This window comes from Alexandromys fortis, unplaced genomic scaffold (genome assembly GCF_014885135.2).
Source record: "Alexandromys fortis isolate MF-2015 unplaced genomic scaffold, M_Fortis_MF-2015_v1.1 scaffold_4, whole genome shotgun sequence".
Taxonomy (NCBI): domain Eukaryota; kingdom Metazoa; phylum Chordata; class Mammalia; order Rodentia; family Cricetidae; genus Alexandromys; species Alexandromys fortis.
The window spans coordinates 30,862,363-30,878,875 of record NW_026067944.1 but is presented as its reverse complement, the minus strand read 5'-3'; the positions used below and the strand labels follow the sequence as shown (position 1 = coordinate 30,878,875).

Genomic DNA, 16,513 nt, shown 5'->3' with positions numbered 1-16,513 from the left:
TCTTTTTTAATAACAAAATTTATTTCTTAAAGTGAATTTTCAGAGTTGTCATTAACAATATTCCATAAAGTCAAAGCCGTTTTCTGTCTCTCAAAACCCCCTCCCACCCTGGAATTCTTGGGAATCTCTCTCACTTTTACTCAATAAATCTAATTTCATTTTACTCACTCCTTTCAGCAAATTTGAGAGGTGACTCTGATGGCCATCTTGGCACCTTGTCCCCTAGACTGCTGAGAGCCAAGAAAGGCTTCAGTCACCCTCAAAAAAATCAACATCAGTAAAGAACCTCTGTATTTAATATTTTATCCTCAAAGCTAGAAAGACTAGCTTCATAAATGCTACCAAGTTAGACAATTGTGTTTTTATAATGAACATTGTTTTATAGTTGAAGGCCAATATAACTCTAGTGTTACCAGGTTTCAGAAAAGAATTTCATATGGTAAAGAACTGCTGTAAATAATTTTAGGCTGATATTTAAAGTATTTAGAAGCCACCTGTAGCCAGACAGGGTGACTCATGCCTTCAATCTCAACATTTGGGAGGCAGAGTCAAGTGGAGTCTTGTGAGTATGAACCAGTTTACATGGTGAGTTCTAGATCAGTCAGAACTATAAAAGGAGAAAAAGGCATCTGTTGTCTTCTGTGTCTATCCAGATGTTTTTCTGAAAACATCTGTACTGTGATCTTTAACATAGGTTTCACTTACAAATTAATATAAAATGATGAAAAGATATATAAACACTTTATTAAAATTTGCATATCAAATTATAGCTATTATAAGAAAAGAAAGATACGATCTATTTTTTCAGTACAATTATTTAGCACCAGGTATCCTGTTCTCAAGTTAGAGAATTCTGTTAAATGCCTCAGTAACAACTCATGAGTAGGGGAAAGTTTACTATTCCTTTAATCTTGGAAGAACACTGAAAGAAAAGGGCAGGGGGTGTGGAGCATGGAGGACTTCCCTTTTGTAGCTCGCCACACACAGCGTTAGCAGATGAAGGGGAATCTTGATGAGGATAGGGTTCAGTAAGGATATCCGTGGTGGTAACTTTCATGATGACGGTAGTCATCCTGGTAGCCATCCTGGTAGCCTTGGTGGTAGCTATGGTAACCATATCCCGCATACTCATCTTCTGGGCAGCGCATTCCCAGTGACTGCTGAATGGCCATTTCCTGTCTTCGAAGTTGCATGGAATCAATTAAGTCATACACAATGACCATCGACCACATAGGAGAAGGATACCAAGATTTGACATTCCCATCTTTTCCAACTAGAAGCATGGAGAAGTATTCTGGGCTCACTTGGAAATATTTGCGAATATCTTTCACCAAGTGGGCTGGTACATCTTCCCGCTCAACAGTGGAGCTCCCTGGAAGAGCGTTGGGATGGTTGTTAGTGGATTAAAGAGTCAAGAGTTCATAGACATATCAATGCAAGAGGAAATCACTGTAAGAGAAGACCCGCAAACTTGCTCTCTTTAGCTCAAAATCCAGTTTTCTGCTGGGAGCATCCAGAAAGTATATGCTATGTTGTACAAAGGTTGTTAGTGTCAAACTATGGGGCATGTGCCATCTCTTTTGAAAATGTTGCGAAATACAGAACTCAGGCCTTATTTTAATCCTGCAATACCAACATCTTTACAATCTGTCACTGACAAACAATGATGTTTCTATTTCTAGGCATGTTTTCAATTAGCTTGCTTCTTTTCAAGGAACAATAGAAAGCTTGTTTTGACATTGAGGGTGAAAAATACCAATTATATTGAAATCCAATGACTGGATTTAAACTAGTAGTATGTGTGAAAAGAAAAAAGAGAGGGGAAACAGAAGCTTTCTGGGGAGTCTGCTCTGGCACTCTGCCATCTCTTTCACACACTGGCACTTATTTCAATAGGAGGAAAGAGTTGCCTTCTGCAGCCTTCAGTCTGTAGTCATTTTCTTTAGTTTTTCCAAGCCCTTTATTGCATTTCCTTATCTCTTGAAAGGAAACTGAGTTGATACAACCTCATAAAACAATCATGGAATTAAATGATAGAACATAAAATACTTGGAAAACCTTCAAACTTGTTATCGACAAAAAGCATGCTTTTGCTAATTAAAATGGATATTTTTTACTGTTTGTTTGAATAATTTTATATCAAAACCAAGATTAGTTCTTAGTGAAGCCCCTGACCCAGACACATCATGGGCACACAAGCATGTTTATACACACACATCGTTCTTCGAGGTATACTTTCTCCTCGCATATAGCTTAATGTAACTTAATTAAACTTAATACTAATTCATAATATTTTAAAATAATAAAAGATTACCATTAATTGGGAACAGTTCTAAGACGCCTCCAACCTCCTCTCCAACGCCCAAAAGCTTCAAAATGGTTATGTGACGAAGACCTGACACAGGAGACAAAAGTCACAACATTAGAGGAGAAGCCCTGAAAACATCTTTTAATTCCAAAAATCTGACATCTGATGATTTTTCAAGTCAATTTTAGTTGGAAAAGAATATAGAACATAAAACGCCAAGTAAAATAATCTGTTTTCCATGTTTCCAAAAGATAGGGAACACTCAAAACTGAAAAGATGGGTTACAGATTTCAAGATTAGCAAGAATCAGGGGGCTTTATGTGTCAGGAGTTGGACAGAAACCCAAGAATTTGCTCTTAAAATGACTGTCACTGTAAAATACCAAAATGCAAAGCTGTTGGTAGCAAAATAGTAAACTATCTAACAGGAGCTTAGCACAGTGATGGGTTGTTCTAAAAAACGACTTAAGCCTGACGTTCTCACACACACTATGGATAACTTCTCCTCAGAGAGAAAAGCCACACAAGTCAGGTGAGTCAGCATAGGTGTTTCCCTTGACTAGCAGGTTCTTCCTCCTGCAAAGGGTTCCCAGGGGAGCCACGGGCAAGCACAGCTTTCTCCCCACCATCTTCAGCTAAGGTTTCCGTAGAGGAGGGAAGGTCACGCCTTGAGAGCTGGTTGGAATTCTTTTGAAGATGAAAAGTGTGTGAAGGATTCAGAAAGAAAACATCAGGACTGGGTAATAGCTTGGAGTTAATGATAAGATCTGTGGAGTGATGTTGCCCAGGGGAGAAAATTGAAAGCCTTTCTATGTGGGAGGGCTCCTAGAAAGGAGGAGCTAGAATCAAGGCAAACTACTGTTTTGTTTGGTTTTCCACCTTTATCTTTTCCCAGAAAGGTGAAGCGTTCTATTCCTAACCCCAGGGTGTCATATTTCCAGAAGGGAAGAACGTGAGTTTAGTGATTCTTTTGAAAAGCATGGTTTGTTCACATTTCCTGCCTGTAACAAAAGGCTTGGCTTACAGTCCTGTGGCACAGGCTTTCTGTGCTAAAAGATAAAATGAAGCACCACCTCTTAGCCCTTGCAAAGGCATCTTTGAAAAGGTAGCAAGTCATGGCTTTATTTGTCATCATTGTTTTTTGACACGGGTGGCACTCCACAGCCCAGGCTGGCCTGGAACTCACAAACCCGTGGGCTGAGCCTCTTTGTGCTGAGATTATCGACATGTGCCACCAAGGTGGAATTTGTTTTGATTTACATTTTTACTGTGATGAGGATGAATCCTTGGTTGCTCTAAGAATATCTTCCATAATTAGCACCATTGATGACTCCAATGTGTAAATACAGTTCAGAATATTGACACACCCAAGACTCTGAATTGAAAGCTGTAAACTGTTGTTAGCCTCGATAAGTGGAAGGTGAGTGAGAAGTTCTTAAATGGTCTTGCCATTTGGAGCTTGCTTTCTGCCTCCCTTTGAGTCATTTCCCATCTTACCCTTGAAAAGTGCTTGTAATTTAGAGACACCGAGCCATATCACAGAGCTGGGTCTAGATAATGCTTCACAAAACTTTTGAAGACCCTTCCTTCAAGAATCAAGTACAATTTTAGAGCTACTTCCTACTGGAAGACTCAAAACGGTCTTCATTTGTAACGTTGTAATGAATTTTGCAATGACCAGAACATAGTCCACCATAAATCTATGGATTCAAGGTGCGCTCTCCGCAGCGGCATAGCTCATGGGGGTCAGCTGGGACATGGACACCACTGACTTCACCGTCATCCCATTTCACACCGAACCTAGTGATGAGTTCTCTGGATTGAGCATATGTTTCTGCGGTCACATTAAAAATGATACTAGTACTTTCTGCTTTCCGTTAGCCTAATGTTTAGTAAGTAAGGTGCTGTGTTATTTTTCAAAACATTGAGGGATTTGCAACAAGGAGAAGAGAAACATTTTTTTAGTTTCCTTTTTTGACTTGACTTAATAAGGTTCAGAACCAGGCACAGTGACACACGCCCGTAATTCCAGCACACGGGAGGGTAAATCGGGAGTAGCTGGAGTTCCAAAGTGACATTCTGTCTCTAAAATCATAAGGTTCTGTTTCATTAATTCCCAGAACGAGATCAGTTTATGGAGAAGCATCCAAGGTTAGCAGCCAGTACCCAAGTATCAGATAAACTATGGTGCCTGTATCTCATCATCTTGAGACGTGTGTAAGAAGAAATCAAAACTAATTGTAAGTAAAACGGTGGATACTTCCCAGCCTGTCAGTGTAGCATATGAAAGGAAGAAGGTGAGGGGACCTGTAGTTAACTAAAACAGTACTTGAAAAGCAACTTCATATTAATTCAATAATACAATGTGTGCCTGGGAATCTACATTTGGATTGGGGTGTATTTGGATGAGCCAAGGCCCTATGTTTCATTTTAGAACCATCCAGAAAGAAAGCGGTATGGGAAAGCAGAAATGAGGTGCCTCCCACTCACCAAAATTGCATGCTTGGCCACTGAGGGCAGAGAGCTGTTGTGAATAGGCCCAGTCTTCATCATTAGGGGCAGAGATCACCAACAACCGCCTCCTCCATCGGAACCTGGAAAAGATGCCCAAGGCTGCTGTGACTGCTTCTTACAACAGAGGCCAGTGTAAGAAAGAGCAACGTCGGCTGTTGGGTTTTTCCATTCCCAGAATAAAAATCCCTGGCCCTCAGAACTCCCCCACGGGTTCTGAAAACCATTAAACTGCATTGCCACATACTCCTCCTTTTTCTGTTGAGACTTCAGGATTCCCACAGGATATGTTGGGTCCTGGTCACCATGCATGATGAGGTCACTTGGGGTAAAGTGAAGCTCTCAGGTATAACAAAGACTAGTCAAAATTGTAAGGGAGGCAGCCAAATCGAGACTACAGAATTGAATCCCCAGCAGAGTTCCCCGTGGAGTTCAGTGTGCATTGGGGAATGAGAATGCAAACAAGAATGGGCTAGAAAAATACCTCTAAATTTGACATGGATCACTGTGGCAGCAAAAAGGAAAGTGGAAGGTCACTAAGAGTTAAAGAGGTTTCAGAAGAATAAAATCCTTTGCACTTTTGTTAGTTGTTATTCTAGAGGCAAATGTAAATTCTGATCTTTATCTTATTATCATTAATAGAAGTCATTTCAACTGCCCTATGAAGTGGAAAAGCCATGGGAATTTTGGCAAATCCAGCTTCTACTGCTAGAACGACTGTCATGGTGCCCTAACAGAGCTTTTGTCTTATATGTGGAAGCTGGAATTCAAGTTTGTCATCACTACTTTTTGCATGCCTTCGAGCATGTCACTAAGTCTCACTTTCCCCTTCTTTCTGGAATTGAAAATATCAGTGTCTCCTTCAGAGGGATGTTACAAACCCATCAGTATGCTGTCCATATGATGGTTCTAGGAAATCGTGTCTTTGTTTTCGGCTCCCTGTTTCAAAACCTGTCATTAACATACCCTAGGCATCAGTCATCACCATGCCGCACGACAACGATGTGATTCCTGTGTCAGGGTGTCACTTCAAGCTCACTTTCATGACACAGTAAGTGTTCCTCGCTAGAGCTCAAGAAAGCCGGCTTTATTTTTCCCCAGCTTACGAATGATGAGAGAGCCATAAAGAAGTGGGTGATCTGCACAACTAGTAAAACTAAAGTGGTACCCAAATATAGGCTTAAGGATGCTGATGCTGTAGTCATGCTCTCAGGTCCCCAATGTGGTATGAAACACATACAGTGTGCTTCCAAGGAAACTCTGAATGGAGTTGTCTCAAAAATGGAATGGGGGTGTTGCTGTCTGCCTCAGGTGCAGGCAAGCAGCAGTGATTAACCATTGCTGAGTGCTTGGTTTCTCTCCCTATGCCCTATCTTGCTTCAGAGTGAACACGAGAGCTCAAGAAAATGGCCTCTTGGAGAGAACAGTGGTTTGGGATGGGGCACAATAATAGTGGAATGAAATACAAGCTCTGAATGGACGCCTGTCTCCCAAGCCTTGCCAGGAATGGCTTGCTGTGACATTACATTTGCTTCCTCTGCTTGTTTTTCTCCAAAGGGAAAGAAAAACAAGTCTCCACTGAGGATACGGAGATGAATGTTTTGGCACAGACCAAGGGAAAGGAGCATAGGAGACAGTCCAGAGGTTCCTGGGAAAGGGAACGGTGGCGGCTGCTGGGTCACAAGCTCGGTTGGTCTCTGGATTTCCCTGCTTCCTTAGGAGAAGTGCCAGACCAGAACTGGCCCCCAGCCAGGATCTAACCAGGCCAGCCTCTCTGGCCTACATGGAGCCATTGAGTTATTTTAGTGAAGTCTGTTTCAACTTGTTTACCTGTGCCACTGAATGAGGTTTTGATGGGACAGGGATGAGACGTCCAGTCTCAGACACAACAGTGCTTCCCATAAGGAGTGACTGGACTTCCAATACTTCTAATATGGGGTTTTCAAGACCCCCCAGCTCAAGACACTAAAGGAAATAGCATCTAAGGCCCGTATATGACAAGACTTGTGACCCTGTTTTGGTCCCCATTTGAGGCAACTTGTTCTTCTGTCGCTTCAGTTTCTCAGTCAATGAAACCCTACAAAGTCTGCTTGTGTTTGCTTTCTTTTCACTGGCATGCCAAATTAGTGTGCATTTGGCCACTCTTTGGGGCTTCTGTCTCGGGATGGGTAATTACAGTGTAAAATACAGTGCTAAAGACCAGACTGCCTTCAGGGTCTGATCAGTTGAAACCAGGCTGTGCTGTCTCACCAAGTCAGCAAATTTAAGGAAAATTCCCATTTAGGGACTGACTTAGTCATTGGATTTATTTCCCCCAGGGGTTTTTTTCTTTTTCCTTTTTCTCTCTGCTTGGATTTCAATTCTGAGTTTCTCTCACCAACTCAGAGTTGTATAGGGCCTGAACAATATGCTGGAATACAGTAATAGCCATAATAAATAACAGTTATAGGTTATAGTAAATAACCATTTATTGGGTACTTTCTTTGTGCTAGGTCCTGGCCCTTTGTTACCTCTAATATCCAATTGCCCTTTCACAATGATCTTAAGAACAAGAACACTTATTATCACTGTGCAAATTAGAAAACTGAATCCTGAGGTGGTTAAAAAATCAGTCCAATATCTCACAATTGACGAGTAAGAAAAAGATCGAGGCAGAATTCCAACACGGGGCTATTTTCTTCCTGCCTCTGATTAATACACTACTCTGTTTAAATTTTTTAAGATAATTCCTTGAATATTTCATATAGTATATTTTGATCATATCCTCTACCCTCCAACACTCCCAGATTTACCTTCCTATCCACAACTTCCTACACACTCAGCTTCCAGGTTTTTTCTTCTTTTTAAAAGCTATTAAGTATTAGGCGGGCAGTGGTAGTGCACGCCTTTAATCCCACCACTCAGGAGGCAGAGGCAGGCAGATCTCTGTGATTTCAAGGCCAGCAGCCTGGTCTACAAGAGCTAGTTCCAAGACAGGCTCCAAANAAAAAAAAAAAAAAAAAAAAAAGGTATTAAGTGGAACTTGCATTGTCCAGCTGCTCTTAGGAGCAAGGCCTGCCCTGGAGTGTGGTGGACCCACCAAGGGTAACCATTAAAAAACACTGACTCTCAGTCTCCCAGTGGCCATCAAGTGTCAGTCTCTCTTCAGCTAGTTAGTGGGATTTGGTGTCTACCATGAAAGGGGGCCAGGGAGATTTTAAGTTCAGAGGAGATGATGAACTTCAAGGAAAGTGTTTTCTGGACATGGTAGTGCAATTGTAATACAGACTTACAATAACTGAAACCATGTACAAGACCTGTGGGTGCATATGTACACAAGCATGCATGCATACATACATACATGTTCTTGCAAACTTTAAAAGAATTTGACCTAATGACAAACTTGCAACAACAAATGAGGTTGTGTAATTGAATGATTAGGAAGTACAGCGCAAGTTGAAGTCTAAGTGATCACAATTGTGGGGGGATGGATTTGAAAATATTCAAGGACAAGAATCTATGAGCAACATTTTATATCCGAATGTCTAGCAGGGAAAGCTCTTGGTATGAATATAATGAGTATACACCAACTCTGGATGGAGGCAGGGCTCCTGCTAGCATTATTTTCATTTTAGAGTGGAAAGATTTTTAAGGCAATTTAGTTGAGAAGCATCATGATTGTGTTGCAGACTGAATCCCCATACGAATGATAAATTGGACCTCCTATAGATGAGATACTATGCTCTAAGAGCCCCGAGTCCCCTGAGCCTGCAGGAAGTCAAGTTATTCACTAATTAATCTCTGAATTCTTGAGACGCTGACTGACATGAACAGTGAAGGGTATGCAGTTGGGGTGGAACTTGTATTGAGGTCTCTGTGATTTTTTTTTCTGCTGTGGGTGTATTTTTCAATTTTGTCTCTCTTAGAGCCTCAAAGTTCCTGTGAAATTTTCACCCGACATTGGGAAAGGCATGGACCAAGGAAGAGATTGTCAAATTTTTTTTAAACTTTCTTTTCTGGGGTATGCCCCCCTCCTTGCTATCAAAAGGCTTTGAGTACACAATACTCCCCAGAGAATCCTGAAGCTCAGTCAAAGGGATTCCTACTTTTAGGGTTTTAGTAAGGCTCTTTTTGTTTTGTTGTAAGGAAGGGGAACTCAAACAGTGTACCAAAATCCCATTTAGAAATGAAAGCACACTCACGTAAAACAGAATGTCACCAACACAGCTTCTTAGATTCACTGTCTGCGTGAAGCAATCCCTGCGGAAGTTCTGAATTCTATGCTTTGTACCAAAAAAAGGAACTGAAGACACCCATCAAGTATCTCCAAATCAACCTTCATAGTTGGAACCTTGAAACCAGAACCATTTTCAGACACACACACACACACACACACACACACACACACACACACACACACACAGCTAAACCCAGGAGATAGAGTGCTCAGAAACAGATAAGCACCCTCCCAGAAGCACACACGAAGCGCTGAATTTCTTTGGTTCTGGCCTCACTCCAGGCAAAATTGCACTAGCCTCTCCTGGAAACGCGTACCTGGATAGGAAATTCTCCAGGGACTGTTTCTTGTCCTCCTTGCAGGTTATGCCCTCCTTCTTCTGCTTCTCCATGTCTTTGATTCGGGACTGGAAAGTATCGATCAGATCGAACACAGACTTCATTGCTATTGGAACTTCATAGTATTGCTGTTTAAGAAAGCACAGGGTACATATAATTTTAGCAAGATCTAGGGAAATCTTTTGATTTGGAGTCTAGAGGGTTTGATGGTTTATAGATGTTCTTTTGCCAGTGTACTCTCTTCCAATTGCTTGAAATTAGTACTTTAGGAAGTGATTGACATGTTTATAAAGAATTATTCTTGCCTTCTTTTACTAAAAGCAATTTATATCTTCCTTACCATATAAACCCTACATTCACACCCTATGAATTAGTCATATGCCTGGGACTAATCTGGTCCCTGTTTATGACACAATCAGAGAAGTGAAGAACAATATACTAACATAGAGAACTACATAGAAAAAGTGATGGAATTTTTAACTTGACTTTTCCATTAAATCCTGTCTTATTGAGTCATTTAACATCAGGTCCTCTTTGCTCACCTGTTCTGGAAAACAGGTTGGGATCCAACTTAAAGGCATTGAAATTCCTTTCCTTGGATCCCAGCTACCCATACTTTTAAAAGTCACCTGATGTGGAGATGGGCCCTGCTGAGCAGAACCAATATGAGGGACCATTTGAGTGTAGCTCACAACTTTGCCCCAGTGGGGTTTTATTTTATGGATAATCTGGTCCAACTTCTCCTGTTGGAGATAAGGCAACACTTGTACACAACACATTAATGGAGTGATCTCTCCCCCAAACCACAAAAATACTGCAGGAAAAGTCAACTGTTATGATGTTGCAGACAGCACCCCTCCCTGGAGATCTTACTATAGTGTCAGCATCCCAGAATGATGAAGGCAATGAGATCTGTAGCTAGCCACTGTGGGAATGAAATCTAATTCTAGCTGGATCAACTTGAACAAGTCACTTATCCATTCAGGGGTTATACTTTTTCTCTCTGTCAAACAAGAAAGATACTGGTATTCATTTTACATCTTTACAACAAGAAAATTACATAGTTTTGAGCAAGGTGCTTGGTGAAATGAAAGTGCCAATTAAAGCTAGATATTTTGTATTAGTATAACTGACGTAACCCAGTTTTTGATGGGTTAGAAATTTTGCCCTTCCGGGAAGAAAGTCGATGAAAAATCCTTGCAGTCTTTATCTTAAATGAGGACTTTCCACAATTGGTCCTGGGATAAGTGCAGGTTTCATGAAGGAAGGATTCCTCCTTCTCTTTCATTCCTAGGGCTTGGAGCACCACAGTCATTTAACTAACAACTGACAAATTCACAGCATTTGTGTGGCGGGAGCAGTTTGAGTCAAGCAGCTGGGCTGCCTAAAGCGCAGCTCAACCCAGTCATTCCTGGATCCATCATTTCTGAATGCAAAATCGTAAGACAACTCAAATACTAGGGTCATTTCAGAACCCAACTGCTATGGTATAGTATGTGCTGAATTATAAATCTAGTGAATCCATTGACCAGAGGGCACCAAGTTTTGCCACATCACCCCCAGCAAGAACCTGTACCTTGACTCTCAGGTCCACATCTGTCAGCACCATGAAGAAATCATTGTAGGTCATTCCGTACTCTTTCCTCAGCTCGCCAATGAGATGTTGGTCTCCCAAGTCCTCATCATCCACCACACGCATGGGTTTCTCATTATCTTAAGGCAAAGGAAATGTGAATAAAAATGAGTATGGCAAAAGAGGAAACATTGAGAAGAGACTGAGTGGAGAGGAGTAACTTTCATCCAGCCCAAGCTAGCTAATACTCCCTAGTTATATACATACTTTACTTTCAATATGTGTGAACAATACTATAGTAAATTAAACGAAAACAGCACTACAGTGAATTGATAAGTATAAAGCAACTGAAGGAATACTGAAAATAGTATTGAAACTCCACTAATGATGGCAAAACCATCTTGGCCCACTCTAGTCATGTGAATCGGAAGTGTTAGCCTTAAGACTGTCTAGCAATCCTTGAGAACTGTCCATCCTGCCAGGGTATGAGTCTTCACCTAAATTGCCAGGAAACTAGACCAGACATGTTTGTTAAAGTTCACTTCCACTATAGATAATTCTGAGTCTGAAGCCTGTGTCTGTTCCTCGTTTAGCATATAATTAACTTTGGAGTTCAGTAAATACACACCATAGAGAAAAATAAAGAGTTTATGCTCAAAACTAGACCAAGGTTCCTTTTGACTCCAGAAGTTAAAGTCTTCGCTATACAAGTTTTGTCTTTAAGACTTTTGAAGTTTTCAGTTAAAAAAAAAAATCATTAAAATTCAGATTTGTTCTTGAGATTTTTTTGGGGGAGGGTTCTCTATGTAGTTTTGGAGCCTGTCCTGGCTCTAGTTCTGTAGACCAGGTTGGCCTCGAACTCACAGAGATCTGCCTGCCTCTGCCTCCTGAGTGCTGAGCTTAAAGGCCTGCGCCACCATCGCCTGGCTAGAATTGTTCTTGAGTAAATGGGAAACGTGAAATTCAGGGCTTTACTTAGTTAGGAATTTTATTGCTGATATAAAGCACTGTGACCAAAAGCAACCTGGGGAGGAAATGGTTGACTTCAGCTTACAGTTTCACAGCACAGTCCTGAAAGAAGTCAGGGCAGGAACTCAAACAGGAACTGGTGCAGAAGCCATGGAAGGATCCTGCTCACTAGCTTGCTCTTCCTGGCTTGCTCTGCCTGCTTTCTTATAGCACCGAGAACCACCAGCCCAGGGATGGCACTACAAGACCACAGTCATGCCACCAATCATCAATCACAAAACTATATCACAGGGTTGCCCACAGGCAATCAGTTGGGGGCATCTTCTCAATTGAGGTTGTCAAGATGACATAAAACCAGCCAGAACACAAGACCCAAGGTATCTGTGGCTCAACATGCAAGTTACATATCTGGAAAGTATCTAAACATTTCTAAGGACAGGACAACTTTGCAGACCATCACTAACTTGTGGTTTGTCTTAAAAAACTTGTCCAACTTTGTGGTAGAGAGTGAGAATGATGCCCAGGGAAGCTGTGTTTTGAATTGGGATCTTTCCCTAATACCCTTTCATGATGACAAGGCTGCAGAGTTCATTTGATCATGGGTAACAACTGTATCTGTGCCCAAGGTAGCATTACTAGGCTGTGCATCACAGCTTAGAAAATCAGAAGGTTACGTGTATTTCTTATTTTTAAGTGAATGTGTGTGTGCAGGTGCCATGAGTGCATGCCACAGCATGGATGTGGAAGAAAACTCTCTGGAGTTGGTTCCCATAAGAGTCAGTTTTCTCTGACCAACTGTAGGAACAAGGAATTCAATTCAGGCCATGAAGTCTTCATACAAGAGTCTCAATCTGCTGTGCCATTTTGCAGGCAACCCTGAATGTGTGTCTGTATCATAATATTTCAGGTCACCACGTGTTTATCAGTATACAACCCCATGGTAAATTAAAAGGCATCTATATTTACTTCCTCTTCAAAACAGATTAGCGTTTCCCTCAACTCTGCCTAAAATTGTATCTTCAAAATAATCCCTCATATTAAGAATAAACCTGGGAAAATAAAATTAGTGATTATATGACAACATGAATATTAGCACAAGGAGCCTCGGTTATCATTGTGGACATAATGAACAGTACCTTCCTGGTAAGAGGACAATTACAATAAAATTGTTACTCTGATTCATTTGATTAGGCTACTAGAAAAAATATAAACTAGTAGCTTGATTTCTCCAAAACAAAGTACAAGCAGAAAGAAATCTGTTATCAATTCCAAAGTTGAAACAGTGCTTCACTGAAGTGATCCATAGACACAGGATCTAAGGGGCTGTATGAGGATCAACCACTGTATGAAAAAATGAACAAACGTATGAACAGACATATTATGTAGGTCGTGGATCTATGTTTTCAGTTATACGGTTTGTTGTTGTTGGCAAAATATATAATAATTAAAATTGTTACTTTGATATAGTAGTTTTGTTTTTAGTATATCTTCTTCAGCATAGAAAGTAAGTTGCAGGGGCTGGAGAGATGGCTCAGAGTTTAAGAGCATTGCCTGCTCTTCCAAAGGTCCTGAGTTCAATTCCCAGCAACCACATGGTGGCTCACAACCATCTGTAATGAGGTCTGGTGCCCTCTTCTGGCCTTCAGGCATACACACAGACAGAATATTGTATACATAATAAATAAATAAATATTATAAAAAAAAGAAAGTTGCAGAATTAAATGTGTAGTATGATATTATGGTTGGTTAAAAAAATTAAGGCAAAAGAAAATGCCAGCATCATTGCCTATGCAAGATGGTGCCATCTATGCCTAGTCACCTACTGAAAGGATGATAGAGCTCTGCTGCTCTATCAAGATTTATTATAGTTAAAGGTTGAGGGGGAAGGAGAGACCATTTTCTTCGGTGTAGACTCTGTGAAGGCCCCCATGTGTCTATAAGCAAACTTTCACCCATTTTTCTCCAAGCAGCACTAGTGAAACTAATTGGGACACACACACTTACCTATTATTGTGCATAATTAATATGTTAATAAGATTATGAAAAATAAAGTTGTCCTTTGCAGTTAATATTCTAACTCTTTACAAACAGGCTTTATCTTCACTTAGGAATTATAATTTTGAAGATGTTTGCTGCTATTTTGTTTTGCTTGTTTTCACAACAGGATCTCAGGCAGCTGAGGCTTGTTTTGAATTTCTTCTATAGATAAAGATGGCCTTGAACTCTTTTAAAAAGTTGTGTTGTTGTTATTGTTATTATTATTATTTTATGTGTGTGTATCTATGATGTGTGTGAGTAGATGTTTATACCGTGATTCACATTGGGAAGGCAGAGGACAAGTTTGTGAGATCTGTTCTATATTTCTGCCTCTCCATGGGCTGAGGGGATTAAACTCAGGTCACCAAACTTTGAGTGACAAGTACCTATGCATTCTAAATTATTCCTGTGCTGGTGCTAGGTTCAGGGATCAGTAACTTGGGTAGAGTTTTAGAGTCTAAACTTCAAGTAGAACCAAAATCAGAACATTAATACCTAACAGGTAAAGTCACAAAACAAGTCAGTCACTGCAAAGAAAGAAAGGTGGAGAATGCAACAGTTTTTTTTTAATGATCCCAATTCTTTACCCTCTCTATACCTATCTCTATCCTTGCTCAAACTGCAACCCCTCCATCCCTTATGGTGAAAGGCTTGAACTGTCCTTGTCTTGAGATTCTGAACTCCTGGCTACCAGTAGATTGTTAATACAGCTGACACGAAGGGAGATGTATTTTATGGTTCTTGCCTCTACCAGGGACACGAGAACGTGTTCACACTAGCCTGCCAAGCTTATTCAAGCCACTCAGCCTGGTACCATTTGAGCCAAGGCCTACTTCCTTTGCCCCGAGGATAAAAGCATTCCAGAGGAGGTCAACAGACTCACCCAGCTGACACGTACAGCTGAGTACAGGCACATACACAAACCTAACCAACCTAGACCAGCTGAACCCCATAGTTGAACATATGTCACCAAGAGGAGGTTTTACATCATATGCTGCTGAGGTTTGTGAGTCTTGGCTCCATTATGTCGTTGAGGATGAATCCAAGGATTGTTGGATGCTGTCCAGTTTCACCTGCTTTTAGAGCAGAGTTTTCTGTGTCTGTAGCTGGATTCTCCTCCCTGAGAGTTGTTCTGCTTAAAAAACAACCAACTTTCACCATGTCACACCTCTGCCAGGGCACAGCACAGATGCAAAGGTGGGTGTGAGGTTGGGCAAAGCGAGTAGGTATAAAAGGTACTTCCTCGCCCCCAAACTGACGGCCCTGCAGAGTCAACCACCTTAGAGCTCAAAATCCACCCTTTGAGCTGGGCAGTGGTGGCACACGCCTTTAATCCTGGCATTTAGGAAGGCAGAGGCAGGCAGATCTCTGTTGAGTTCTGGGCCAGTCTGATCTACACAGTGAGTTCCAGGATAGCCACAGACAGGACAGGACACAGAGAAACTCTGTTTCTAAAAGCAAACAAACGACAAGCAAACTCAAATTCACCCTTTTCCCTCATAGGAATGGAGGGAAGGAACCGACTTTCCATTAACTTCCTTACATTCAAAACACGGAGAATCAAGGCTCTCTGTTTCCGGACCACAGTCTGTAACAGACTCAAAGAAAGAAAAGAGGACCGATTTACTCAAGTCCACACTGATAACTAGAAGTGAAATGAGGGCAGGACTCAACGACACGACTTATTTCCAGGCAACCCTCTCGGTGCCACACAAACACCTCATGACTGTCGGCCACCGGGGCCCCGGTTCAAAATCACAGGCAAACTTTGTTCTAACTGGCGAGAAGCTGATTTCACAATCTGGTTTCTCCTCTCCAGCAAAATATTTGCAGAAATAATCCAGCCAAACATTAGAAATTAAACATTTTGCACTCTCAGGCTACTGAAATATCTACGTGTTTTGCCTGAGGAGCAAAATCTGCCCAAGGAAAACAATGAAGGCCCTGATCAACCCGCTGGATCGAAGGAGGGTGGAGGGCACGCAATCCAGGCCAAATTCTGAGGAAGGTGCACACCAGGCCACCTCCTGCCTGCTGCTGCCTGCCCTAGCTACAAGTCTTTGCTTTCCTCCCCATCTTGTGCAAATCAGAGCTGGGTTAATATTGCTCTTCAGATGGGGAAGCAACCTAGAGAGTGCAGCTTCGTAAGTGTACCCGCTTCTGTCTAGTCCTTGGGAAGTGCTGTGAGGCCTACAAGTAGACCCCCTTTAAGGGAGTCCTGTAAACCATTCTCCTCGTCCAGCAAAAATGGCTCAGATATCCATATCCATTTTGTGATGTTTGAACTAGGATTATCCAGGGAAGGGCCAGCTAGAGAAGGTGAACACTGTTTCTCGCTACTACCATTAGCCTAGAGGTGGAATGTTTGCCTGGTTCTTCGTCCTGGAAACAACCTAGATGCCCTTCAATTGAAGAATGGATGAAGAAAGTATGGAATATATACATATTAGAGTACTACTCAGCAGTAAAAAACAAGGACTTCTTGAAGTTTGCAGGCAAATGGATGGAAATAGAAAACACCATCCTGAGTGAGGTAAGCCAGACCCAAAAAGAGGAACATGG

General features: G+C 41.4%; 1 protein-coding gene across 1 annotated transcript in view; it reads right to left on the bottom strand.

Moving 5' to 3' along the window:
• Ccdc80 (coiled-coil domain containing 80) overlaps positions 1–16,513 on the bottom strand; it is a 35,514-nt gene continuing 19,001 nt past the window's right edge. The window contains exons 4-8 of the mRNA XM_050148895.1: positions 10,949–11,085; positions 9,352–9,500; positions 4,798–4,901; positions 2,315–2,395; positions 1–1,372 (exon numbers count right to left, since the gene is read on the bottom strand). Coding sequence (XP_050004852.1) covers positions 1,026–1,372; positions 2,315–2,395; positions 4,798–4,901; positions 9,352–9,500; positions 10,949–11,085 — 818 coding nt within the window. The 3' untranslated portion in view covers positions 1–1,025. The remainder of the gene's footprint in view (positions 1,373–2,314; positions 2,396–4,797; positions 4,902–9,351; positions 9,501–10,948; positions 11,086–16,513) is intronic.